Source organism: Mesocricetus auratus, unplaced genomic scaffold (assembly GCF_017639785.1).
Source record: "Mesocricetus auratus isolate SY011 unplaced genomic scaffold, BCM_Maur_2.0 Super-Scaffold_15014, whole genome shotgun sequence".
NCBI lineage: Eukaryota > Metazoa > Chordata > Mammalia > Rodentia > Cricetidae > Mesocricetus > Mesocricetus auratus.
In genome coordinates this window covers 78,698,904-78,726,854 of record NW_024429186.1, presented here as the reverse complement: position 1 = coordinate 78,726,854, position 27,951 = coordinate 78,698,904, and the positions used below count along the sequence as shown (strand labels likewise).

Genomic DNA, 27,951 nt, shown 5'->3' with positions numbered 1-27,951 from the left:
TACCTATTTAGTAGATTACTAATATATATCTTATAATGTAATGTTATATGGCATGGGAAATTTTTATCCAAACAAAACAAATTTATTTTCTCAATCAAAGAGAACATATATTTAAAAAAGCTAGCTTGTGCACAAAAAATAACAGCATGATCCAGGTTGCATTTGAATAATAATTTCTAGTCTATTACATTTTGCTCGGAACTTAAATTGTTTGTTGTATCTATCTTAGGTTATACTTATGGAGAAATATTGAAATGGCACTTATATATGTAGCTAGGTTATGTCCTTATTCCTTAGAAAAATTAAACTTTGTACATGCAAATAAAATTATTTGTAAATTTGACAAGATTTAGAAGGGAAATTAGTTGGAATAATAATTGTTTACTTTTATCATTCATATTTGCCATGCTGGTAGATCTAATAAAGAAATGGGTGATTCATTTTAAATGATAAGAAAAGCAGTGGTTTGGGTTTTTGTGTGGATAACGTGGTCTTTGGATTGTATGTGGGTGCATTTCAGTGACTGCATAGACGAGAGAAAAGAGCCCATTCGGGTTTGCACGTTTGTAAGGGGTCTACCCGTGCTTCACTCAGGATCCAGAGACTGGGTAATATTACCACCAGTTGGAAGTGTTTCAGAAATGCAGAGTCCTGTATCCAGGAAAGTGATCAATCTGCATTTTGTGTGAGGTTCTCGGAGACAGTGACCCCATTTAAGTTTTGGAATTGTAGGTGTGTCATCTTCTGAACTTGATGATATGAGCTTCTCAAAGTCAGAAGCCTTTCATTCGCTGGCATTGGCTCAGCATTCAGTTCACCCTCACTGAATGTTTGCCTGGTCAAATTAGGGAACCTTATGCTAATTCATCTCTGGCTAGGATTTCCTATTCTTTATGACTGTGCTTTTAGTTAAGACAGAACATTTGTTTATGTCAACTTCTAAATTCTTAAATTATTAAATCTAAACAGATCACACTACTGTGTATACCTTATAACATGTTATCTTTTACCATTGTTCTAGGAAATATGTACACATTGTGGGTGCCGCACACAATTTATTAGTTAGAGGACATTTTGTCATTTTTACTGATTCACTGCCCACTAAGTATAACCAGTGTAACATTCTGTAGTACAAACTCAGGACAAGGCAGACTTCATTAGCTTTGGGTTGCTTGTTAGCTTTACATATTTTTCAGACACTTTACAACATTGGATGGCTAATGTCTACATATAATAAAATGGGACTTTGAATTCCCTGTTACAGGAACTCATGTTTATTAGGTTAGCTCAATTTTCACGCCCATTTGAATGTCTTTGGTATTTTATCATCAGAAACTACTCGACTTTGTTGAATCCCAAGGAAGGCCTTACCCACTGAGGACTGGATCTGGGGTGGGAAGGAGGGAGGTGCAGTGGCGTGAGAAGGGGAGGAAGGGAGAACTGAGGTTCATATGTAAAATGAAAAATAAATTTTTATATAAAAAGAAGTGTCTTCCATCGTGAATTGCTTTCCCTCTGTTGTAAAAACTTTGAGGGCACAGCACACAGCACACAGCACACAGGCCAGGGGAGAGTTGGAAAGAAATCTCTTGAATGGGAAATCCACCAGTTCTCCAAGGAGTATCTGACATGAAGAGTTTCTCCAATTGCGCCTTGGTGGAAACCTAAAAGCAAGCAAAACTTTGGAATACTTACTGAACTTGAACTTCCCACAGAGGCCACTTAGAGTTGAAGGAATCTCAAGTACAAGTTTCAAATGAAATCAGAATTCAGGAATATCATGCCATGTCTGATTGTCCATCAGCTACAAAGACCGGAGGAAAGTGAATTTCAATATCACATCTCTGAGGACACCTATGAAAGTCCACTCAGTGCTGGAATTTAGCCAATACAGTGCTTGGTAGAGAATGGGTGAGCGAGAGAACGAGTGAGAATGTGATTTTAGGTGGAGCGGTTAGCATGTACACATTTAGGAAGGAAAGAAACATAATGCAAACTTTTATTCCTGTGCAAGTTATTCTTGGAATTCAAAACAAAAGGCCCAAGGCATACACAGCTGTCAAGGTCTTTCCTAAAAACATAAAACAAAGCTATGGATGTGGCTCAGTGGGCTTGCTTTGTGAACACGAAGACCAGAGTTTACAACGTTAGAGCCCACAGAAAGTTTGACACAGTTCCAGCCTTCTGCTGTGAGGTGATGGAGACAGGAGAGTTTCTTAGAAGCCTCTTGGCCTCCTTACTGTGTGTATATAGCAGCAGACAGCAGAATAGAAGGTGGGACAGATGCCTGTGACTGTCTGACCTCTGAACACATGCAGTATGCACACTGACACACTTGTGCATTTACCATGCACATAGGAATCAAATGCAAGTCCACAAAACTCTTACAGATGAATATAATCCAATATGAAATTGCATGAAAATGAATTAAGACATAGGGCAGCATTAAAAACTCTTGGATGCAGATTATTGCTTATAAAATAAGTAAAATATGCAGTTGCCTTGTAATAGGTAGAACATGATCCAGCTTGCGCCTCTTCCACAGAAAGGTATGAACACTGACTTTCAAATTATTAGGTTGCCATTAATAGTCCAGGGTCTCTGTCACATTGGTGATATCTTTGCTTAAACATTGGAAATGGATTTCTCTGCATGTTAGCATGTTAAACTTATCTCAAATTCATCAATGGCTTCAGCTATACTGCGTAGTGCTCTTTCATTTCAATTTAAAATTTTCTTGTGATTTACACCCTTTTGCAAGAAATGTATTTATGCCTTTCAGTCAAGCTGCCTTTCTTGGAGTTACAGCATCGAATGGTGTTTATCTAATACTAGGAGGTTATTCTTCGATGATTAAAAATGGATGCTACTTTTCCAGAGTTAAGACTAGTCTTCTTTCATATATACGGCAAAGTTTTAAACTCGTTAAGCATTTCTAGTGGTTAAAAATGTATTTCTTTTCTCAACTCTTCCAAACTCTGCCCTCAAAAAACTCAACTATTTTTCTATGCTTAGGAGCACAACTAATTACAAAGACTTGGTAGATGCCCCATGGAAGGCCCCACCCTCCCTGGGGAGCAGAAAGGGAATGTGATAGGGGGTTAGTGGAAGGCAGGGGAGGAAGGGAGGGAGAGGGAACTGGGATTGACATCTAAAACAAGCTTGTTTCTAATTTAAAGAGAAAAGAAAAAAAACAAAACAAAACGAAACAAAAAACTCAAGTTTTCCTCACAGATCTCACTTATGTATGTGCAAAAGGGAATTCTTGAACTAAATCAATTCTTCTGAATCCAGATTTGTGCATGGTACGGTGTGTTTCTGTGGTTGTCTGGATTCGGATCTGACAAATGAGAGGCGATACTGCTTCCATGCACACAGTGCCTCTGATCCTGTTGAAGACCTGAGACTCCAGACCCTGGGAAAAGATAATTACTCCTTACAGTCATTTCAGTAGCAAGAACAGAGGGCAGAACTTGCTCTCTGAAATGCAACTCCTGGAGAGATGCAGTTAGGTTAGTAGTTTCCTGACAGTGGAGCTCTTTATAAACATCCGGACAGGAGGAAGATGGAATCTCAGAGTTGTTTTGATTTGCATTTCTCTGGTGGCTAAGGATGTTGAGCATTTCTTTACGCATTTCTTGGCCATTCGAGATTCCTCTGTTGCCCACATTTTAATTGGATTATTTGGTTTGTTGATATCTAGTTTCTTGAGTTCTCTATACATTTTGGAAATTAACCCTCTGTGAGATGTGGGGTTGGTGAAGATCTTTCCCATTCTGTGGGATGCTGTTTTGTTCATTTGATGGTGTCCTTTGCCTTAAGAAGTTTTTCAGTGTCACAAGGTCCTGTTCATTATTCGCTGATCTTGGGGCCTGAACAATTGGTGTTCTGTTCAGGACTTAGTCTTCGGTCCCGGTGCATTCTCTTCTGTCAGCTTCTGGATGGGAAGGGCAAGGGACTGGATGGGTTGGGGGTGAGGTTGGAGGGAGGGACTGGGACAACAGGAGGGAGGGAGGGGAAAAATCCTGATATTAGAAAAGTCTAACCATACGCAATGGATGCTGACAAATCCGCTCATCCTTCAGGCACATGGGAGACATGTCTTTATTATTGGGGAATGTCCAGGAGAGTGACATCTCTGTTCTTAATGTCTAAAAAGTAAGCGAATCTGCAGTAGAAAACGCATAGCATTCATTCGAAGTGGCCTGCTATACCAACCTCATGGAATGGTCTGGAGCAAATTAGCCTTTGAAATTATTTGGATCCTTTAGAGGCCATGAAATATTGTCTCCGTATAACATCCAGAAGATGGGATTTCTTGGTGAAGCTTGATGCACAGTCGGAGTTGATCTCTCTTATTGTGTTAATTGTAAATGCTACCAGGGAAGGCTTGCCTTGTTTTCTTTTCTTTTTTTCCTTTTCCTTTTCATTTTCTTTCTTTTTTTTTTTTTAAATCAGTATTCTCTTTCAACTTTGAGTTCAGGACATATTTTAAATGGAATTAAATCTTGAGAGTTCTCTGTGAACTAATTTATATATCAGAACTAGCTCTTGAAGCCTCCGCTCTCCATCATCCCATAGTTCCTAACAGTATATGGGCTTAAGCTATCGAGTAGGGCATCTCGGGGCTACAGTTCCATGTGTCAGGAACAGCATCGTGTTTTATAAATATATATTGTAACGTGTGATAAATGCCACCTAGGTATGAACCATGAAATGAAAGTCCCTGGAACATATTACAACTCAGTTTTTATAAGAGAATCCTACATAATAATTCCTAAGTTTGTATTTATAATTAAAGAAATACTTGAAGCAAGATAATGCCAAGATCTAAGAAATATTTTATTTGGGAATGTTTTTATGATTGTTGTACTGTCTATTCTAGTCTATTTTAAGGTTACTATTTGTTTGTTTGTTGAGACAGAGTCTCACTATGAAGGCAAGGTTGGCATGGAGCTCACTAAGATCCATCAGCTTCTGTGGCCTGAGTGCTGGGATCAAAGGTGTGCACCACCATCCCTATTGGAAGATGGCTTTTGGCAGAATCTTTGGTTTTTGATTATTACTGCCCAAGTGCAGTTCTTATTTCTCCTTAACAGACATCACTGAAATAATTTCTTATTGCGTTCCCTGCTTTTAGTTATTCCAGGTGGAGTGAAATCTACTGTTTGAACTAAGACATTAAACAAGCCTCTACAATTCCACCACCACCACCGCGCAGTCAGACTTTCTGTTCTGGTCCCTGAACATCCACTGCAATAAATGCTTCTGAAAACATAAACCAGGCCCCTTTCCTGTTCCTTAGTGTTCTTAGTCCCCAGCACTTCCCCCTGTTTGAAACAGTTCCCTACAATTTTGGTTTTTAAAATAGTATCTATTGTTCGTGGATTAAATATTCATGGATTAAATTATCTTTCTTGTTGTGGTCTGATAAAGTTTAGCCTGGCTTTATTACTGTAGATGCTGTAGGGATCCATGAGTTTTTAACACATCTGCTGCTTTGTCATAAAGCCACTTGGGTTCATGTTGGTCCGTGTTCAGATAGCAAGTGTCTTCTGATTTGCTTTTTCTCCTAGTGCATTAACATCACATCCACACCTCTGGATCTCCCAGGCAGAGACACGCAGAACTTCCTCATGGCCCAGTGCTATAGCTTCATCCATGTGAATGTAAGTACCAAACACAAATGATGGGAAGCATTTGAGGCCTGAGCAAACAATTTCAGAGGGAATGGACTTTTCTTGACCCTTACATGGGCAACAGTAGATTTTTATAAATTAATTCTTTTATTTACTATGTGATAAAAGTTGTATTTTACAGCCGGGTGGTGGTGGCGCACGCCTTTAATCCCAGCACTTGGGAGGCAGAGGCAGGCGGATCTCTGTGAGTTCAAAACTGGGCTGGACCGATAGCCTCCAAAACAATACAGAGAAACCCTGTCTCGAAAAAACAAAACAAAACAAAACAAAAAAACCAAAACAAAAAGTTGTATTTTACCATTTCAAATAGGAAATATTATTTTCTGAACCCAATTCCTAGAACGAGATGCAAGTATTGCTTCTGTAGACAGCTCAACCTAGAAAATAGCTGAATTTTTAGCATGCATAAATTATGCATTCTTTAAAGTGCTTTAATGGTTAATTTTGATAAATACATTGAATATGTTGTAAAATTCACCTTCCATGAGCCAACTTCCATTCTGTAAAAACTTCCTGTCCGTTTCTCTTATTTTCTTATCTTCAAGGTTGTGTCCTCTGATTCTCACGAAACCCAGAGGTTCCTGAGCATAATTGAAGAGAGCAGCCTTCCTCTCTTGTATCCTGTAGTTGTTGTTTTGGTAAGTGAGTAAACACAGTTTTCCTCTGCTTCCTTCTTGTTTGCATTCAATTGGCAGTGGATATCAACATGTAGAAGAATCTTAAAGGTTCTTAGACTTTTGCTGCTGGCTTCTGCCTTTGTAGCTGTGATAATGTGGCTCAAGAGCATTGGAAAACCAGTTGATTCCACTAGTAATCAATTTCTTTATCCACACCAGTATAACAAAATGCATGGCCAAGATGACTGGTTGTTAATCTAATGTCTAAGAGGGTTGTGTGGCAACATAACAGAAGCAACAGAAGAAGAAATCCACAGGCTTAGAGAATGTCAGGTAGAGACAACACAAGAAACTCCTTCTTAGCTTCTCTGTGCCCTGGAAAGAGGAAGTAGAATGAATGAATAAATGATTGAAGAGAATATTATTGTAAGAATGGCCTGGACATTTTTGGAGGAACACATCACCCCACACACACTGACACATACATTTGTAAATGACTGCAAGAATACATTGAAGAATTCACTTGCTTAGCTGGCTATACTCTGTATCAGAGGAAGATAAAAGAGAGAAAAGCCAGTGAGGAGAAAAAGGTTACAATCCATGCCGGCCTCACTGGCTGAGGAAGTCTGTAGCAATCTTTTACCCTGTGGGAGGACTTCCACACATTCTCAAAAAGTCTGCCTGTTTCTGAAGCTCAAGCAGACTGAATTTTTGTTATAGGAAAGATAGTTAATGCAAAAGAAAGAGAATACTTTATATTAAACATGACTCTAATGTGAGCAATAAAATTAGGAAGCAGTTGGCTAGAGTAGGATCAGTTTATTCACTGTCCATGTGTTTCTGATTATCTGCCCAAAAAGTAGGTTCTAGGGGTGCAGCTCACATGAAAACCTATCACAAGTTAGTGTTCTGCACAGCAACACTGAGTGTCATTGAGCATTTTAGGAAGGTTGTGGAATCAACTTAGTGGTGGAAGGCTCCAGGCTTTGAAGGACCGAGGACATATTTAAAGACCTGGGTGGAGCCCTCTGTTCCTTTTCCAGATTAATTTGCATAGAGGTCTTCGTTTGATGTTCACAGCTGAGATGCCAAAGGGGCCCTAGTGAGGAGAGGAGGCCAGTGTCCTGACTCTTGCCTCAAGATACTTACCTTTGTGGTTCATTTATCTGGGTATAAAATGGAAGATAAAAACACCCACCTTTTACAGAATAGCATGGATCAACTCAGAAAGTCACTTTTTAGGGATTTCCTGAGTGTAAAATTGAAGATAATTCAACACCAACATTGTACAGTTTAGCATGAATGAATGCAGACAGTAACTTTCTGCCTAGAATTGGAATAAGCCCACAATGGTGGCGTAGCACTGGTTCCTGTCTCCTTCTTTTTCCAGTCTGGAGAGGATTTGTCAAAGTTCACTTCCATTACTGTAACCTGGTTTCCAAGCTTTGGTCACACTTTCATGTTTCTCCTTTAGGAGAATCCTTTGGAAAGGGTTGCGTCCCTTTCTAAATTTAGTATCTTAGCTCTATCACATTAATTCAAAGGTAACAGTTATTAAAGCTGTGACAGTCACTTTAGCCAGAGGCACCCAAGGACATTGCTCAATGAGCAAAAATTTAGCTGATTATTTTCCAAGTTAGTAAAAGTCTGGAAATACTATGATGATAAAATTAGATAAAGTGGCTTTAAGTCTAGATAGGTTATACATTAAACATTAAAGGAAATATATATATACATATATATATGTGTGTGTGTGTGTATACAGTACATATACACAAATGCATGTATTATGGCAGTTTATATTATAAACATTAATTTTGTTTCTATTTGTTATATACACATATTTATATGTTATATATACATAACGTTTTGTTTAACTGAGTGTATTAGAGGTCTCAGAGGCCATTTTGTCCACTCTGCTTCTTCTAAACTAGCTTTGCTGAAGAATCAATGCAAAATATGCTTTTGTTTTCCTTTTTAATGAGACTATAGTTAAATGACTGGAAATTCTGAGATTTGACAAAAAGGCATGTGGCTGATTTTGACACAGTATTCTTTATTCATCACAAAAATGTTCTAAAATTATAAATAATAAAGAAATGGGTATTTTTCTTTGAACGAGTGTGGTTCAATAGATATAAAATGTAGCTTTCATTGATACATGATTTCATGTAGCCCAGGGTGTGTTGCCAGGAATGACCTTGAACTCCTCACCTCCAAGTGCTGTGATTACATGGCTGCTCTAACCTTTCTGTCCAACTGCAAATGCTGTTTAGTCTTAAGTGAGCTCTAGACGGGCTATCAACTTCCAATTTAACTCTCCCCAAGAAGAGTCATCTAGAAACCAAATGAAATTAGTTATTTCATTCTCTTTCAGACATATGTAAAGTGTGTAACTGACAAACTGAAAAGTTATAATCTGCACTGTCTTCGTTTTCTATGCTGTTGAGTCAAATAAAGGAAAAGGTGGCTGGAGGTCAACTAGAGGCGTTTGACCCACGCATTAGTGGATGGATTTTTAAATTTCAGTCTGATTAATTAAATAGTTCAGTGTGTGTGTGTGTGTGTGTGTGTGTGTGTGTGTGTGAGAGAGAGAGAGGGGGGGAGAGAGAGAGTGTGTGTATGTATGTGTATGTGTGTGTGAGAGAGTGTGTGTGTGTGTGTGCATGTGTGTGTGTGAGTGAGAGAGAGAGAGAGGGGAGAGAGAGTGTGTGTATGTATGTGTATGTGTGTGTGAGAGAGTGTGTGTGTGTGTGCATGTGTGTGTGTGAGTGAGAGAGAGAGAGAGGGGAGAGAGAGTGTGTGTATGTATGTGTATGTGTGTGTGAGAGAGTGTGTGTGTGTGTGCATGTGTGTGTGTGAGTGTGCACGCACACATGTGGATATAGGTCAGAAGACCACTCCTAAAAGTTGATTTTCTCCTCTCACACATGAGGTCTGGGACTTGCACTCCTGTCCATTACTTGGTGTCTTTATCAACAGAGCCACCTCATTGACCCCATGTTGTTTTAAGTGTTAAACATTGATTTTGGGATATCAACTTTTGACGGGATTGTATTTAGGAAATTACACACAGAAAGGAAGCAAGGGTGTGCTCCTGAGTTTTGACCTAGTGGATTGGATTTATTTTAGATTTTGTTCAAGTCTTTATTATGTAATTACTTAGTTAAAACTCAGAGGAGTTAGGACTTCTTCAATGCTGGAGATTTTTATTGTTTAGGATAAATTGGTGTGGGTAAGTAGTTTCTACTTTAAGATCCAGCTGAAGTAGCACACAAAGTTTCCACATAATAACAAAGAAAAAAATGAAGTATTTTGGAAAGAACTAAGAAACCTGTTAAAATATTTTTCTTTTGAAAGAGCTAGTTTTTTTCATAACCTTTTAATGTAATCATGTAGATATTGTATAATAGTATATTATGACAAACTTCATTTAAGTGGTCATTTTTCTAAGACATTCTGAGTAAGTTTAATTCTCTAAAAATCTTTTGTTTGCCCTCTGTCTTCAAAATACTGTTATGGATCATCTATTTGGTCATCACTCTTATTTTCCTTTTTTTTTTGTTTTTACATTGGTTTTACTCTGACAAATTCTTGTGCTGATAACATAGTATTATTTAAAGAATAAACTTGTACTCGATTCTATATTTTTATTAATTCTTTGAAAACTTCCTATGCATTTTTGAACATGCTCACGCTCTCAACCCCTCCTACGACTACCCTGTCAGCATCCCTTTCCTTCATAATGAACTTTGAGATTAATTTTTCTTTTCTTCATTGAGTCCAGTTTGTGTTGCCCAACTAGTCTTGGGGTTGGGGCCAGCTCTGCTGTGTGGTCCCACTTGATGTGTCATGTCACTAAAGCAACTGACTGTCCCCCATGCACCACTGTCAAATGCTAATAGCTTTTCAGCCAGTGCTGAGGTCAAGTGTCTCCCCCACATCATCTAGGCTGGAAGGCGGCATTATTTTGATCAACCTAAAATCTTTGTTTTGGCAGATTGAAGTACATAATTCTACAATGAGCCAGAGGTTGTTGGTAATATTGGCTGGTGGATTAAAACAGATGTTTGTATTAACAGTGGAAAAAAGATTGCTTGGTAGAATTATTCACAGCACTATGCTTTAATGAGTTTTTGTTGACATTTGTTGTTCCATAAAATCTTTTAGTTATGACATTTAAAAACACATCGTCAGATGATCAGAATGTCTCTTGTTAGGAGACTATTCCGTATTTGGAATAAAAATACTTTATTATAGATTTAGTACATATAAAAAGATTCATAATTTAGTTTATGCTATTCAGCAAGAAAAGTCTAAAAAACAAGTTAAAATCAGTGGTTTCTTTCTCAAAAAATGATGTAAGAGTATGATTGAATTCTCTTTGAGGCATGATTTCTGTTTGTGTGTGTGTTGTGTATGCATTATATCTAGTATTGTATTTGGTAAGATACTTTCATATGACTACATAACATCTTTCACTGCTCTCCTGCTCTGACCCTCCTGTTACTCCCCACTCCTTCTAGTTCCCTTTGTCTCATAGTGTTTCTGCTCTCATGTCCTCAATTCCTACATGATTCTGTCCATCTGTACAAAATCTGGGATCCAAAGAAGAGAGAAAACATGCAATTTGCCTTTTTGAGACTGATTTAATCATTTGGGAGAATATTTTTTCCCTTTTTAAAATTTTAAATTAGAAACAAGCTTGTTTTACATGTCAATCCCAGTTCTCTCTCCCTCCCCTCCTCCTCTGACCCTCACTGACCCCCTATTCAGTCCCCTTTCTGCTCCCCAGGGAGTGCGAGGCCTTCCATGAGGGATTTTCAAAGTCTGTCATATCATTTGGAGCAGGGTCTAGACCCTCCCCAGTGTGTCTAGGCTGAGAGAGTATCCTTCTATGTGGAGTGGGCTCCCAAAATTCATTCGTGTACTAAGGATAAATACTGATCCACTACCAGAGGCCCCATAGGTTAACCAGACCTCCAAACTGACATCCAAGGAGAATATTTTTGAGAATGTTTTTGACTATTCCTATGTTTTGAAGCATTCCCACAGCTTTAGCATTTTGTGTCTCACATTAAGATCTTTGATGGATTTGGGTTTTGCTCAGGGTGAGAGATAGGGATCTAGGTTCCTTCTTATAGACGTGCATATCCCTGTTTCCAGAACCGTTATTTAAAAATCTTTTTCTGATGACATCTTTGTCAAGAATTAGGTGTCTCTGGCTGAGACTGTGTGAATTTACTTCTAAGTTCTCCATTATACTACATTGATTTATGCATCTTTTTGTCCAAGTGCTATGCTGCTTTTGTTACTATGATTTTAATATATCCTGAAACCAGGGTGCGTACTATCTCCAGCTGTGCTCTTTCTACTTTGGGTTGCTTTGTCTATTCAACCTTCTATGCTTTCTTATGAATTTTATGGCTATTTTTTTATTTTTTGTAAGAATGCCACTATCATTGGTATTTTATTTCAATCTTACTTCTGCCAATTCATGACCATGGGAGATCTTTACAAATCTTGTAGTGTCTTCTTGAGTTTTTATTTTTATTTTATTTTTCATTGTAGAGGTCTTCCACTTCCTTAGTTAGGTTTATTCCATGGTATTATTTTGGAAGCTCTTATAATTAGAATTGCCTTCCTGATTGCTTTCTCTGTTTGTTTATTATTGGCGTACAAGAAGGCTACCACATTCTGTTTGCTCCAGATGTGCCCTGCTAGATTGCTGAAGGTGTTCATTATTTCTAAGAGTTACCTGCTAGAATCTTTCTGGTCTCCTACGTTTAAGACAATGCCCTCTTGCCCTTTGCTCATTTGCATTCCTTTGATTTCTTTCTAGTCTTGATTCTTTGCCTGAAACCTTCAGCATTCTTTTAAATAAGAATAGAGAAAGTCAACAGTCTTGTCTGCTTCTGAACTTTATAGTGTAAAATGCATGGAGCTTTTCCCATTAGGCATAATGTTGACTGTAATTTTGTTTATGTATAGCTTTATAGCATCTTATAGTCTTCATTGTTCAGGCACATTCCTTCTATTCCTTATTTCTTAAGAGCTTTTAAAATAAAAGACTTTGGACTTTGTCAAAACCATACTCCTGTGATTTCTGTCCTTAAGTCAGTTTATGTGATGTATTCTATTTATTGATTTTTATATATTGAACTATCCTTATATCCCTAGGTTAAAGCTAGTTTGTGAGTGGTAAATGATCTTTTTGCTGTGTTCTTCAATATGATTTGCAAGTATTTTATTGAGAATTTTGCACCTGTGTTCACCAGGAAACTTGGCATACAATTTTATTTTTGTTGCTGTGTCTTTATCTGTTTTTAATATCTGTAATATTGACTTCATAAAGCCTGTAGCTGTGTTGCTTCCTTTTCTAGTGTGTGAAATGGTTAGAGGAACATGTCGTTAGTTCTTTACACATCTGGGAGAATTCAATAGTGAATACATGTGGGTCTGGACGTTTATATATTTTGAGGAATTTTTTTGAAGTTTCTGTTCCATTGCTTGTTATAGATCTGTTTAAATTGTTTATACCCTCTTGGTTTAATTTTGGTAAGCTATATGGTACAGAAATTCACCCAGTTCTTTTATATTTTCCAGTTGGATGGCATTTTAGTTTTTAAGTGTGTCCTAATGGTTTTCTGAATTTCACTGGTATCTGTTGTTACGCTTCTTCTTTCATCTCTAATTTTATTAGTTCGGGTCTTCTCTCTCTTTTGAGTACTTTGGCTAAGAGATTTTACACATTTCAAAGATCTAGTTCATTAATTATTTGTATTTTCTTTTCTACTTTGTTAATTTATGCCATAATCTTTATTATTTCTTTCCTGTGATGACTTAAGATTTGACTTGATATTTTTTCTACATTGCCATTTTGTCACACCCTAAGCCTGCCTGCCTTTCTCTCTCTCTGTCTCTGTCTCTCTCTCTTTCTCTCTCTCTTTCTCATACACACACACACACACATTCTCTAAGGACTACTTGCTTTGCATGTAATATGGTTTGATATGCAGTGTCTTCATTGTCATCTGCTTTGAGGCATTTTAAATTTCCTCTCCTGATTTCTTTGATGAAATATTCATCCATCACTCAGTGCTATGTTGATTAATTTCTATGAGTTTGCAAATTTTCTGTGATTTCCCTTGCCATTGATTTCTAATTTTCCTTCATTGGGATTGGGTAGAGAATACGAAATAATTGTGCATTTCCTATGTTTGTTAAGACTTGCCTAGTTTCCTATTATATAGTCTATTGTAGACAAAGTCCCATTAGCTATTGAGAAGATTGTATATTCTGCAGTGTTTGCATAGAACGTTCTGTTGATAACTTGGGTATATATGATATACATGTCATTTAACTACAATTGTTTTATACTTGGTTTTTTTTTTTTGGAATAACCTATCTGCTCATAAGAGTGGGTTTCTGAAGTCACTCACCATTATTAGGCTGAGGTCAATTTGTGTCTTTATATCTAGAAGTTTTTGTTTCATGAAATATGCATGCTGGTATTTGGTGTTTGTTATTTAGAATTGTGGTACCTTCTTGATTATTCCATAATCTTATAAAATATCCTTTTTTAGTCTTTCTATGATTGCCATTTTGTTAAGATATTAAAACAGTGACACCTGTTCACTCTTCACATCTCTTTGTATTGGAATGCCATTTTCATCCTTTACCGTAAGGCTGTATTTGACTTTGGTAGCTGGTGTATTTCTTCTAGGCAACAACTAAGTAGATCCTTCTTTTTAAACCAATCTGGTAGTCTGTGCCTTTATATTAGCATTTGAATCATTGTAAGTCGTGTTTTCCTGTCACTTGTTGGTTTTGTGATGTCAAGTATTTCCCGTTTCTTATTTACATGTCTAACTACTCTAGTGTAGCTTATTCTTTCCCATAGTATTTATTATACATGTGCTTATCTTTCTCTTAAGTGCATGGCATTTCTTCGAGAATCTTCTGTGGGACTAGCTTCATAGTACTGGAGTCTTCTAGTTTGTGTTTATAATGGAAAGGCCTCTTTTTCAGACAATTATGATCTATAGTTTTGTCATATATAGCAGGCATGGTCAGCCATGGTTGTCTTTACAACTTGGAATTTTGAACAAACTCAAGATTTTAGAGTCTCTGTTGAGAAGTATGCTGTAATTATGATGAACTTGATTTTATATGTGACTTTTTATATACATCTTAAAAATTCCAGTAGTTTTCTTCATTTCCCATGTTTAGGGTCTTTCCTAGACTATAGTATGGAGAGGTGTTTAATATGGTCTTACCTGTGTTTCTTGAATGTGAATGTTCATCTCTCTTCCTAGATTTGGAAACTTTGTGCTCTGATTTTACTGATTAATGTTGATACCTTTGCCCTGAAGATTTTTTCCTTCTATTCTCATAATTTATAAATCTTGTCTTTTAAAGGTGTCCCATATGTCTGTTCTTCTTTTAGCCATTTTAATGTTTTTATTTCTAAAATTTCAATTTCATATTTTAGCATTTCAACCTCTTTATTAGATCCCTTTTCATATCTTTTGCTTTCTTTATTTTATTAGATGTATTTTGTATTTTCTTATCATTTAATTTATACCCTCTTTGATTTATTAAATATTTATTTTAAATTATGTATATGTGTGTGAACATGTGTATGTAAATGCCTTCAGAAGTGAAAGGCTTTGGATCCCCTGGGAAATGGAGCTACAGGCAGTTGTGAGCCACCTAATGTACGTGCTGAGAACCAAACTCTGGTCTTCTGAGAGAGCAGTGTGTGTTCTTATCACTGAGGTCTCTATCTAAGCCCTATTATTTTCCATTTTATCAGATATTCTTATGGTTAGGTTTTTAAATCCTTGTTTTGTTTTTTTTTTGTTTTTGTTTTTGTTTTTTGGTTTTTACGAGACAGGGTTTCTCTGTATTGTTTTGGAGGCTATCAGTCCAGCTCAGCCTCAAACTCACAGAGATCCGCCTGCCTCTGCCTCCCGAGTGCTGGGATTAAAGGCGTGCGCCACCACCGCCAGGCGAAATCCTTGTTTTGTATTTCAGCTATTTTTTTTTATTGTAATCTGTTACTCAGGGATTGATATTTTTAAGGGATCACCCACTTCCTCTAATTTTCATGTGTCTAGTGTTACTGCATTTGTGTATCTTGGGTTATTTCTTTGATAAGATTTTTTGTCAACTACATTCTTTAAGTTGTAATATCTGCAATGTTCAAATGGAACTAGGCTGTAATAGGGTCAAGATGTTGTACCTCTGCAGTTTACTTGGGCTTTGGGTAACAGGCATAATCTCCAACAATAGTCCAAGGGTCACCTCTTTACTAAAGAAACAACCACAGCTAGAGATTACCACTTCACTAAGTAAGTACTGTAATACTCCTTAAAAACAGTCAGTACCAACTGGAAAAAAAAAAAAACACACCCATCAGTGCCTGTTGAAGGATGAAGGGAAAAGTAGAGTCTAGTATATACTAAAACGTTACTCACTAAGATTAGAGAGCAGGGAATTAACCTAAGCATAGAGCTTAGTTCTATGTAGATTGAGAAAAATATCAGAGGGGAAAGTCAAAGGAAGGGAGTATTGCTACATTGTTAGGAAACAGATTTTAAAGATTACTGAAGCTACAGAGAGTTGCGGTTGAGAAGTAAAAAGAGGGAGGTGGGGAGAAGTGAGAGGGAGATAAGTAAGAGTCAGATGGAAGCCATGTGAGTTGTGTATAAGCACAATTAGGAGGAATGCATGCTATAAACGTGCAGACAGATGTCTATGAAAGAATGAAATAAAATTAAGTTAAATACATGAAGAAGGTTTTGCCAACAGTATTTGTTGGCATAACCTTCTTCATTGGTATGGGATTTGAATTTTTCCTACACCCATAATGTTTTATATGACAAAGTCAGGTAATTGGACATAGTATTTTGTGTCTCTAATTCAAACTGATAAACCAGATGTAGGGCATACAAAGGCGCGGTGAGTTCAAAGAAGTTGACTTTGGTGTTGAGTTTTTGTTTGGTATCCAGTAGGGGTCAGTCCTGCCCTGGATTTTCCCCTAGAAATCAGCAGGAAATTATGATTTTTGGTAATTTCTGGCCATGATTGCTCTGTGTGTGCAGAACAAGGCTCAAGCCTCCATGCTTAGCTTTCTAAACCCAAGGTACTGAAGGGACCACGCGGGCGTGATTGTTAACTTGTTTAGCCTTAGATGTTGTCCTATGCTGGCCCTGGCGTCTGTCACTGATTACTTGTACGGTCTCCACATAGTGGCAGATCAGGCTTATGTAGTAATCACATGGCTCTGGCACAGCCTCTCCTTGGATCAGCAGTACACTTCCCAATTCTTGTGTTGTCATTCCTCCAGGCAGTTTTCTATGATTTCTTCTTAGTGTGTTCTCTTCATGGTTCCTGTAAAGAATCTTTAGCTTCAGACTCATGGGTTACACCCATCTCTATTTTCACAGCCTGGGCCTCTGCCGCATCTCTGCCCATGGCCCATGGCGTATATAGTTCCTATTGCATCTCCTACTTCAGTGCTGATGCTGTGGAATAGGGAGGACATTGCCTTGGTTGGGGTGGTTTGTGGCTCCTCCTTCTGTGTTAGAGCTCAGTTGGTATATTCCCTTTCCTTTTGGCAATGATCTCCTTGGTGAATAAAAGTCATTGTGTATTATACTGGCTGTTTTCTTTCTTCAAATGTGGTGTCCGATACTGTTTAGTGTAGCCTACAAACTGTCAACATTTTTTCTGAGTTAACTGTGGCTCTTCTTTGTGCCTTCTTGAACTATATGATAAAAATGCTCCATAGTTTACAGTAGGTAATTATACATTCTGAGAGACCATCTTATGATGCAAATACATTTGGCATCTGCAACCTACACAGCCCTGAAGCTTAGCAACTCGTATTGAGGAGTGTCTAGGGTGTTTTCCTTCATGACTGTGGCTGACTGGGCACTGACACTGCATTGTGTGGCATCATAGAGAGTGTCCTAGCAGTAGACAAGATCAAAATTCAATGTTGGTTTTCTTCCAAATGGAGATTGCTGTCACACCATTGTGGAAAAGAAATATTCTAAGTGGATAGTCTAAGTAGGAGACCATGTATATTTGACCACTTTTGTTAGACTGATTCTTGCTACGAGATTATCTGGAAGTTTTTTTTTTTTCTTCTTTGAAACAGGGTTTCTCTGTATTGTTTTGGAGGCTGTCCTGGAACTCGCTCTGTAGACCAGGCTGGCCTCGAACTCACAGAGATCACCTGCCTCTGCCTCCCGAGTGCTGGGATCTAAGGCGTGCACCACCAACACCTGGCTTTGGAAGTTCTTTTCAAAGTATCCTTTATAAAAGCTGTGAACATAGGACATACCCAGTTCTGTTTTTCTTTTCTTATTTTCCTTGTGTCTACCACTTCCTTAATAATGGACATATATTTAGAGAAATAGCATGTAAAAATATCGAAGTAAATTCATAAAAATGTAAATTTGATATTAAAATAACTATGGAAATCACCGGTTTCTGTTTAAATGAAGCAAGATTAAAAGGGACAAGACTGTGAACTGAGGCTACCTTCTGTACTTGGAGAGTCATGGTCACAGAGATAATGATTTTCCTGGGCAGTGGGAAGACAGACCATAGGAGGCAGTACTACCAGTACTGCATTCTAGACAAGATCATATAAAAATGATCTTGTAAAACCCTCACAGTTTACATATTACTGGCTGTATTTCCACAAAATATTCTTTAAATATTGGGAGTATACGATTTGAAGCTTAATTTCTCAGTATGCAGGGGCAAAGGGCCTAAGAGGCATGACAGTTCCGTGTTCAGTGTCCACAGTTTTAATGGTGTTGTAAGACATGGAAAACTTTGTGAATTTACTCCAGAAAAAAAATTATAAAGCACCAAGTGGAACTTTAGTGTTGTAAAAACAGAATTAAACCTTCAAAGGTATTAAACATTGCGTATTTTCTGTGAGGAAGTACTTTATACATATAACAGATCAGAATATGTTGTCTTTAAAATAGTTCAAAATGTTTAATATTTAGATATGTCAGAAGATAATAAGATAAAATTTAAAAGTCCAGAAAACCATCAGCTATTGACGCTTGATACTTTTCATGTGAGGAAACTGTCATGGAGTTGAAAATTGTTTCCAGAAGTTTCCAAGGGCCCCCAGTGGCAGCACAGGAGCAGAATCAATCCAGTGTGCTGTACTTAACATACACTTGTTACTTTGATGCTTTCATGAATATGTTAAACAATGGAAAAAGATTAAAAATGCACATATACACACATGATGTAGCCAATGTTTCTGCCTAATAAAGAACAAATGTCAATTGGAAAATCAGGCAGGGCCTAATTTTTAAGTCTAATAGCATCTTATTTTAGCTTCAAAGTCATGAAGCTTTTACTGAATTTAAGTTCTAAAACTCCACAATCTTGTTAAATTTCCCAGCAGATCCTACACATATATCTTTGTCACCTTTTCCTTAGCTGCTGACTTAGTACATTTCCTGCTGTTAACCCTCTTAGTTCTTTTTTCGAGGACCAAGTTCATACCCAACATGCAAAGGCGAGCAATTTACCTCTCAGAGCCTCCATACCAGGACTATGTTTCCTGGAGGTTTGCTTCAGCTCTCTAGATTTCAATCACTTGTTTGCAAGTGAGTATCTCTTGCTTTTGTTTGCAAGGGCTTGCCACAGCTTGGGAGTCAGTCCTTGGCTGGCCTGGTGGTAACTTCTAGTCCTGGCCCTGCTACAGGGTCAACTGTACTGTTTTTGTGGTTTTATGAACACTTCAGTTTTCTTTCTGAAAGACTTCATTTGTGTTACATAGTAAGTATTTACAATTTTCCCTTCAATGCATTGGCTTCCTCTTTCCTGCTTGCACACCACTTCAGCAGAAATGGAATTACTTGTATGAGTCTTACAAATTCTTTCATTTGTTTTGTGCTAATACAGTAAGTCTCAGGTGTTTCCTGGCTTACTCAATAATAAAACCTAGATAAATACTGGTTAAAAAATATCTCTGGAGTCTTTTATAACTGTGGTAATAAAGGAATTAATTTCCAACACAAAGATGAGGAAGGCTGAAGTCATTTTTATGAGGATGTTGAATAGAGAGAGTGGACCATGTGGATACAGTTTCAGATCTTTGCTTATGGCTGAATGGTGAATGGAAAGCTTATGGTGTGGGATATAGAAACTGATGATTAATTGTGATGAGCATATAAGTGTTGGTGTTCAGAGAAACGATTCTCATTCAAACACCTTCCTGCCGTTAACCCATCTAAAGGACAGGGGTATTTTCAGATATAGTGGTGTTCTAATGGAATCTGAAGGCAATGATTTCTAGAGGGTATTTCCTAATTTTTTTTATTCTTTAGAACCTTTTCATTTTCTTTTTTTATTATTTATTTTTAAGTGTAGATTTAGATTAGAAACAAGGTTGCTTCACAAGTCAGTTCCAGGTCCCTCTCCCTTTCCCTCCCCTCCTCCCATGCCCTCCCCCCCCAAGCCCCCCAATATCCCCTCATTTCCCCAGGGAGGGTGAGGCCCTCCATGGGGGTGTCCATAGTCAGTCATTTCATCCAGGGCAGGGCCTAGACCCTCCCCCCAAGAGTTCAGGGTGAGAGGGCATCTCACATTGTTGGATGGGAGTCCAAAGTCCATGTGTATACTTGGGATAAATACTGATCTACTGCCCAAGGCTCAATAGATTACCTAGGCCTCCTCACTGACACCCACATTCAGGGGGTCTTGATCAGTCCCATGCTGGATTCCCAGGCTGATGCCTGGGATTCAAGAGTTAACCTTTGTCAGGTCAGCTGTTTCTTGGGGTTAAACCAGCCCAGTCTTAATCCCTTTGGTCATCAGTCCTCCCTCTCTGTTACTGGCTTTCTTGAGTTCAGCTCAGTACTTAACCGAGGGAGTCTGCCTCTTCTTCGATCAGCCACTGAATGAAGGTTCTGTTTCCCAGACTCTCTGGCCATGGGATTGTAAGCTGGCACTCCCCAGATCTATGTCTAAAATCCATATATGAGAGAGTACATGCCATGTTTCTCTTTTTGTGACTGTGTTACCTCACTCAGGATGGTTTCTTCTAGTGTCATCCATTTGCAAATCTCAGGATTCCATTGTTTTTTTCTGCTGAATAGTACTCCATTGTGTAAATGTACCACATTTTCTCTATCCACTCTTCAGGTGAGGGGCGTCTAGGTTGCTTCCAAGTTCTGGCTATTACAAATATTGCTGCTATGAACATAGTGGAACAGACATATTTGTTGTATGAATGGGCATCTTTTGGATATATGCCTAAGAGTGGAGTTGCTGGGTCTTGTGGTAGGTTTATTCCCATTTTTCTGAGGAATCTCCATACTGATTTCCAAAGTGGCTGAACCAGTTGGCACTCCCACCAGCAATGGAGGAGTGTTCCCCTTTTACCACATCCTCTCCAGCATAAATTGTCATTGGTGTTTTTGATTTTAGCCATTGTGACATGAGTGAGATGGTATCTCAGAGTTGTTTTGATTTGCATTTCCCGGATGGCTAAGGATGTTGAGCACTTTCTCAACTGCCTCTCTGCCATTTTAGACTCCTCTATTGAAAATTCTCTATTAAGTTCGGCAGCCCACTTTTTAATTGGATCTTTTGGTGTTTTGGAGACTTGCTTCTTGAGTTATTTGTAAATTTTGGAGATCAGCCCTCTGTCAGATGTAGGGTTAGTGAATATTTTTTCCCATTCTGTGGGCTGCCTTATTGTCTTGCTGACTGTGTCCTTTGCCTTACAGAAGCTTCTCAGTTTCAGGAGGTCCCATTTATTAATTGTTGATCTCAGTGTCTGTGCTAGTGGTGTTATGTTCAGGAAGCTGTCTCCTGTACCAAATCATTCAAGGGTACTACCCACTTCTCTTGTAAGAGGTTCAGTGTGGCTGGATGTATGTTGAGGTCTTTGATCCATTTGGACTTAAGTTTTGTGCATGGCGATAAACATGGATCGATCCGCATTCTTCTACATGCCAGCCTCCAGTTATGCCAGCACCATTTGTTGAAGTTGCCTCCTTTATTCCATTGTATATTTTTAGCTTCTTTGTCAAAGGTCAGATGTTCATACGTGTGTGGGTTAATATCAGGGTTTTCAATTAGATTCCATTGGTCTAACTGTCTATTTTTGTGCCAATACCAAGCTGTTTTCAGGACTATAGCTCTATAATAGAGCTTGAAGTCAGGAATGTTGATGCCTGTGGACGTTGCCTTGTTGATCAGGGTTGTTTTGACTATCCTGGGTCTTTTGTTTTTCCATACAAAATTGATTATTGTTCTTTCAAGGTCTGTGAAGAATTGTGCTGGGATTTTAATGGGGATTGCATTGAATCTGTAGATTGCTTTTGGCAGGATTGCCATTTTTACTACATTGATCCTACCTACCCAAGAGCATGGGAGATCGTTCCATTTTCTGAGGGCTTCTTTAATTTATTTCTTTAAAGATTCAAAGTTCTTGCAATACAGATCTTTCACTTGTTTGGTTAGCATTACCCCAAGGTATTTTATGTTGTTTGTGGCAATTGTAAAGGGTGATGTTTCTCTGATTTCTTTCTCAGCCCTTTTATCATCTATATATAGTAGGGCTACTGATTTTCTTGAGTTGATCTTGTAGCCTGTCACTTTGATGAAGGTGTTAATCAGCTGTAAGAGTTCTCTGGTAGAGTTCTTTGGGTCATTTATGTAAACTGTCATATCATCTGCAAATAGTGAAAGTTTGACCTCTTCTTACCCAATTTGTATCCCCTTGATCCCATTTTGTTGTCGTATGGCTCTGGCTAGAACTTCAAGTACAATGTTGAAAAGGTATGGAGAGAGTGGACAGCCTTGTCTTGTTCCTCATTTTAGAGGAATTGCGTTGTGTTTCTGTCCATTTAGTTTGATGTTGGCTGTTGGTTTACTGTATACAGCTTTTATTATGTTTAAGTATGGTCCTGTTATCCCAGATCTCTCCAAGACCTTTATCATGAAGGGGTGTTGGATTTTGTCAAAGGCTTTTTCAGCATCTAGTGAGATGATCATCTAGTGAGTGATTTTTGTCCTAATGTTTATGCATGTATTTTCCTAATTAAGCACAGACTTAGGACTTGGTAATTATTCGTTTTCAGTAGGCTTTTCAGCTTGGGTCAGTGAGTGACACAATTTGCCAAATTTTTTGCCAGATTTATCTTAGTTAAACAACTTGAAAATTGGCATGTGAAGTACCGAAGGCAAAGCAAATATGACTGGAGTGCTTTGTCAAGGCGCTCATACTGGTGTTAGCCCTAGGAAGAACTGGATGATTGATTTAGTTATTTGGTTTCTTAAATATGCTTGGTTCAGTAGTTATTACCATGACACTAATGAACCCTGTCAAACAAGTTTATTTGACTTACCGTATAGCTGCTCTCTAGGTTTCTGTTTTCATATTTTAGTAGAAATTATAGTTTAAAAATACCCAGTGATTGAGAATAGTGAATGTGGAGGTACTCTGTACTTTGTACTGCTCACTTTATGTAAATGCTTTTTCACTTTTAATAAATGTATATACCACATACAGAAACTATGCTTGAGAGTTTCTCTACCTTGGTATTTTTGTGCTACTGTGTTGTATTTAAATAATGAAATGAGGTTTAATAAAACCCTGCCTTATTGTTTCTTAGCAAAGCTCCTTACCATTTAAATATTATTAAAATTATATGTTAATATGATATAAACAGTTAAATATATGTAAGCTGACTCTGCATACATTATTCAGTTACATACTGGATTTGAATTAAATTTCATTTAATTGAAAAAAAATTATTCTCATGTGACTAACCTAGTAAGGATTTCTGGATCTGGAGGTAATGTCCCAGGTATAAGTACTAGCTTTAGCACACTTTAGCCTGTCTAAGTTGTTTAGTGTCTTATCCATAATAAAATGCCAATTTTGCATCTAAGGGTATTTTCTTTTTTAAGGACTTTCATTTACAAATGTTATAAAATCATTTAACAGTATAATGCTCTACAATGTGGAAAGTTCTAATATAAAGCAGTTGTCATCATAACAGCCATGTTAAATATGAATCAAGTATCATGACAAGCCTGTCTCCTCCTCCTTTTCTTCTTCCTCCTCCTCCTCCTCCTCCTCCTCCTCCTCCTCCTCCTCCTCCTCCTCCTCCTCCTCCTCCTCCTCCTCCTCCTCCTCCTCCTTTCTGAGTTTTCAAGACAGGGTTTCTCTGTGTAGCCCTGACAGGCCTAGAAGTCACTCTGTATACTAGGCTGGCCTGGAACTCCCAGATACCTCACGGCCTCTGCCTCCCAAGTGGTGGGATTAAAGGTGTGCACCACCATACGTGCTTGACATGCCTGGTTTAAGCTAATTTTAGGACCAAAAGAGACTTATGAGTACTTTTTCTTTTTTTTTCTTTTTTTTTTTTGTCTCTGTCTCATTCTTATATTTCAGTGTGATAATCGTAGATCTTTCCTTTTGATCTTTCATTACTTTTCCTCTTGCTTCTCTATTAAAAATAGTTGCAAAATTAATCATTCCTTCTGACCAGGGTAGCCTTGTATATCTGTGTGGGCCTTACTTATTGATAATGTCTCAATGATTAAAGTCCATGTTATGTATTCCTCTTATAATTCCATGTAAATTATAGATAGAATTTAGTAGTCACTTCTAGTTAACTGTCCTCTCTACTACCTAACTAAATAAAGTTCTAACGCTGTAGATTCATACAGCATTTAACCAACATCTGTGTGACCAACATTTTAAAATGCTTGTATTTTGCTTTATGAAGTAGCTCCTTTTTAAAAAGTCATTTTATTTGAAAGATCTGTATTTTGTGCTAGGGAAGTTTCATATTATTCTGCCTCAGTTACATCCAGATATAATTGTGTTTATTGTTTTAATTTTTCTGGACTTATACACTTAATTTAGTGACCACAACAACTAGGGAAATGCTCTAGTTGTTAGCAGCTCAAGAATGCCTGGTTTCTTTCCCTTCTAAAGAAGTGGTGGATAAACAATCTAGAAATATTTGAGAAAACAAGGAGCTGAAAAGAGGTTAAATGAGAGGCAGCGTAACTTCTCATCTTTGAGATGTGCAGGAGAACTTGACTGTTTAGCCTGTCCAGGTCTGTGGGGTTGCAGAGACTGGAGACTGGGCAGGGCCCAGCTCTGAACACACAGAGGAACATTACTTCTTCAAGAACAGAGGAGAAAAGACTTGGAAAGAACTGGTGGGATCTGAATTCGAAGGAAGACACACAGAGAAGGAAGGCTTGAGAATGGATGTGTGTTGTGAACTCCATACCACAGCTCTGTTCAGTCAAAACTGAGGTGATCAGATACTCTTTCCATAGTCTGAGTGGGGCACAAAGAGCAGATTAGGCTGAGCAGAGGGACCCCTTAATGTAGGGGTGCTCAAGCTTCCCTATGTTTGAGCCTTTAATTCTGTCCCTCATGTAGTACTGACCCCCCAAACATACATTCTTTCATTACTGCTTCATAATTGTAATTTTCCTGTTACAAATTGTAATGCAAAGCTGGGCGTTGGTGGCGCACGCCTTTAATCCCAGCACTCGGGAGGCAGAGGCAGGCGGATCTCTGTGAGTTTGAGACCAGCCTGGTCTACAGAGAGAGTTCCAGGACAGGCTCCAAAACAATACAGAGAAACCCTGAATCGAAAAACAAACAAACAAACAAACAAACAAAAAACAAACAAAAATTGTAATGCAAATATCTGATATGCAACCCTTGTGGAGGATGCAAACCCCGCAGGTTAAGAACTGCTGCCTTGATGAATTAGTTTTTTAGAAGAAACTGTTTACTTTTGGTCCAAGAAATAATGGTGTTGCTTTACCTGCAACTCAGTTTTAGTAGATTTATAGAGAATTCTAGGCTACCCATGGCAACATAGTGAGACTCCATCTCAACAAACAAATAGATAAAAAGAGAAATATTTATATTGGTATTACAGTAAATGGGAGAGAGATATAGCTCTTAATTTTATATTCCATGTAACTGGGAACTGAGCGAGCTACGGACATTCAAGAAGGATCCTTTTGTTTTGAAGCCTGGGTGCCCAGATGATCATCCCAATATTTTGGTCACAGTTATACTTAGGGACATATCCTTTAATGGTAAGTTTGATATGCATATTGCCTTATTGATATTTGAATTTTAATATTTTTGAAATCTTACACATCATAGAATGGTACCTCATAGAGTATATCATTTACATGTAAATATATTATTTAGTATGTCAGGGACTTTACCAAGTCTTATTCAGTATCTGAATTATGGCTATGCTTTTTTTTTTAACTATTTGTTTTGCAGTATTTTATATTCTGAAAATTAAAGCAGGAAAGAGCCAGCTAACCAACAAAAGCCCAAAGCAAACACTGACTCTCAAGAGACAGGAAAGTTGTGAGAACACGACCAAACCTCGTGCTGTTCCCTGAGGATAAGCATATGAAGTGACCTAAACATAGATTACTCTTGCCGTTTTCTAGACTCTGAGCTGCTTTGACTGAGAGTGCGGGAAGGTGAAGTCAGTGAAGAGCTGCTGTTTGCAAACATGCTTAGGCTGGACTGCTGTTTGCCACATTTCATGTGGGATTCCTTTGACAAGCATAATGCACTTCGTTTTGTTTTGTTTTCCCAAGCACCAGAGGGAAACTTAGTTTTGGGTCACTGCTGAGGTGGAGTACAGCAAGTGTTACCAAGGCAACCCCCTTCCTGCTTCCCCCGCATCCTCTCCTTTGTGAGTGATGGCACCGATGCAGTCGCATGCACTCCACTGAGCCCTCTGACAGAACACTCGTCTAGAGAATGCAGAGAGAGCACGGAAGAGCGCCACTGGCCAACTTAGTCAGTGTGTGAGTGATTATGACTGCGCTCCCAGCGTGGGAAAGCAGTTGATGCCAATGGCGATCTTGTGTCTCGCTCTTCCCCTTTGGAAGACGTGGGATTCTCATTCCATGTATAACTCTCAGAACCCTCCTAGCAAATGTTACCTCCTATGCGTATTATTAATGGAATTATGTGAATGTTAGTCATAGCAGGCACTTATTGAATGGTTGAAAAATATGAGTCACCATTCTCTTTTAAAAATAAATGGTCCCCTTAATCTTCACAGCAGTTGTGAGAGTCGATTGTCATAAATGCCAATTTCCCCAGTTCAACAGGAAGCCTGGCACTCAATCTGCCTTACATCATAAATTGCATGAAAAATGGCGATGCTTGCCCTTTTTGAATAACTGAAACCTATATCATTAGAAGTAAAAGAGATGCTAAAAATAATTTAATAGAACATTCTCATTCTAGAACATCCTCATACAAGACGTAACAGAAGTTCTTTGTCTAAAATTAACTTCTTGGTCCAGTATGACAGGACAGTTGCTCAAGTGTGTTTATTGCTCCTCTATTAGCAAATCAGAAACTGGAAGCAACCTAGATGTCCCTCAACAGAAGAATGGGTAATTAAAATGTTCATTGAAACGATGAAGTATTACCATGAGGTTAAAAAAATGACATCATGAAATTTGCAGGCAAATGAATAAAACTAGAAAAAAATTATCCTGAGTGAGGTAACCCAGACCCAGAAAGCAAGCATGGTATGTACTCATAAGAGTGTGTATTAGCTGTTAAGTAAATGATAAGCACACTACAATCCACAGACCTATAGAGGTTAGGTAAAGAGGAAGGGATTTAGGGGGACACATGAATTTTTTTTGGAGTGGGAAATAGAATACTTTTTTATGTGTGAACTAGGGGGTTGTGGGGTAAGAATGAGAGAATCAGGAGGGGACATATGGTTGAGAAGGGCAATATGAGGAGAGACAGCTTGAATTGAGAGGCATTTAAGAGAAAAAACACAAATATGTAACATGACAGCAGTAACAACCTACCAATCATCACCTTCAATTAAATATTTGTCAACGAACATGGCATCAGTTATAATGAAGGGGGCATTTCAGCAAAATTATTGGCTTGTAAATACATCTGTAGTCTTCAATTAGAATATTTCAGTTTATAAGTATGACTAGATCTGAAAAAAAGAGATGTATAGTGCAGTATTAGGGGCTTCTAATACCTTCTGCATGTCAAGCAGTTAATGGGTCACCCAGAAAGGTTATATGGAAACACCCATCTTAAATTGTTCCCTGGGTTAAATTAACAGACATACTGAATTGTCCCTCCAACAGCCACATACACATTCTTCTCAACCGTGCGAAGGATGCTTCCATGGGAGATCAGGAATGTTTATACAATGTCTTTAAAATTATTGAAATTTTAAATGATAATGGCTAACTTATAAGATTAAACTATTTTAATGATGGACATTATTTGATGAGTCCACATAATTTTAATGACTGTTTAATTTGATGAGTCCACATGTACCTCAGATGAAGGGTCAAATGCTTCTGGAGACACTCTTAGTATTGCTTATGTATGGCATGTTTCTGCATCTGTACGTATCTGTGCATCTGTATCTTTGACATGTTGTGTTTTCTCTCTGTAATCCAGATTGTTTGTCTTCTGAATAGCCTATTTAATGTTGCGTTCCATTTTGAATTATATTAACTCAGTATATATGTAAAAAAAAACACACATAGACACACAAGTATAGATA

General features: G+C 38.0%; 1 protein-coding gene across 6 annotated transcripts in view; it reads left to right on the top strand.

The window, feature by feature from the left end:
• The window catches only part of Crppa (CDP-L-ribitol pyrophosphorylase A), a 267,060-nt gene that overhangs the window by 135,291 nt on the left and 103,818 nt on the right, over window positions 1–27,951 (top strand). For all 6 annotated transcript variants that reach the window (XM_021230698.2, XM_040743231.1, XM_005076215.4 and 3 more), the window contains exons 7-8: window positions 5,577–5,669; window positions 6,245–6,337. In XM_021230698.2, the coding sequence (XP_021086357.1) occupies window positions 5,577–5,669; window positions 6,245–6,337 (186 nt within the window). The remainder of the gene's footprint in view (window positions 1–5,576; window positions 5,670–6,244; window positions 6,338–27,951) is intronic.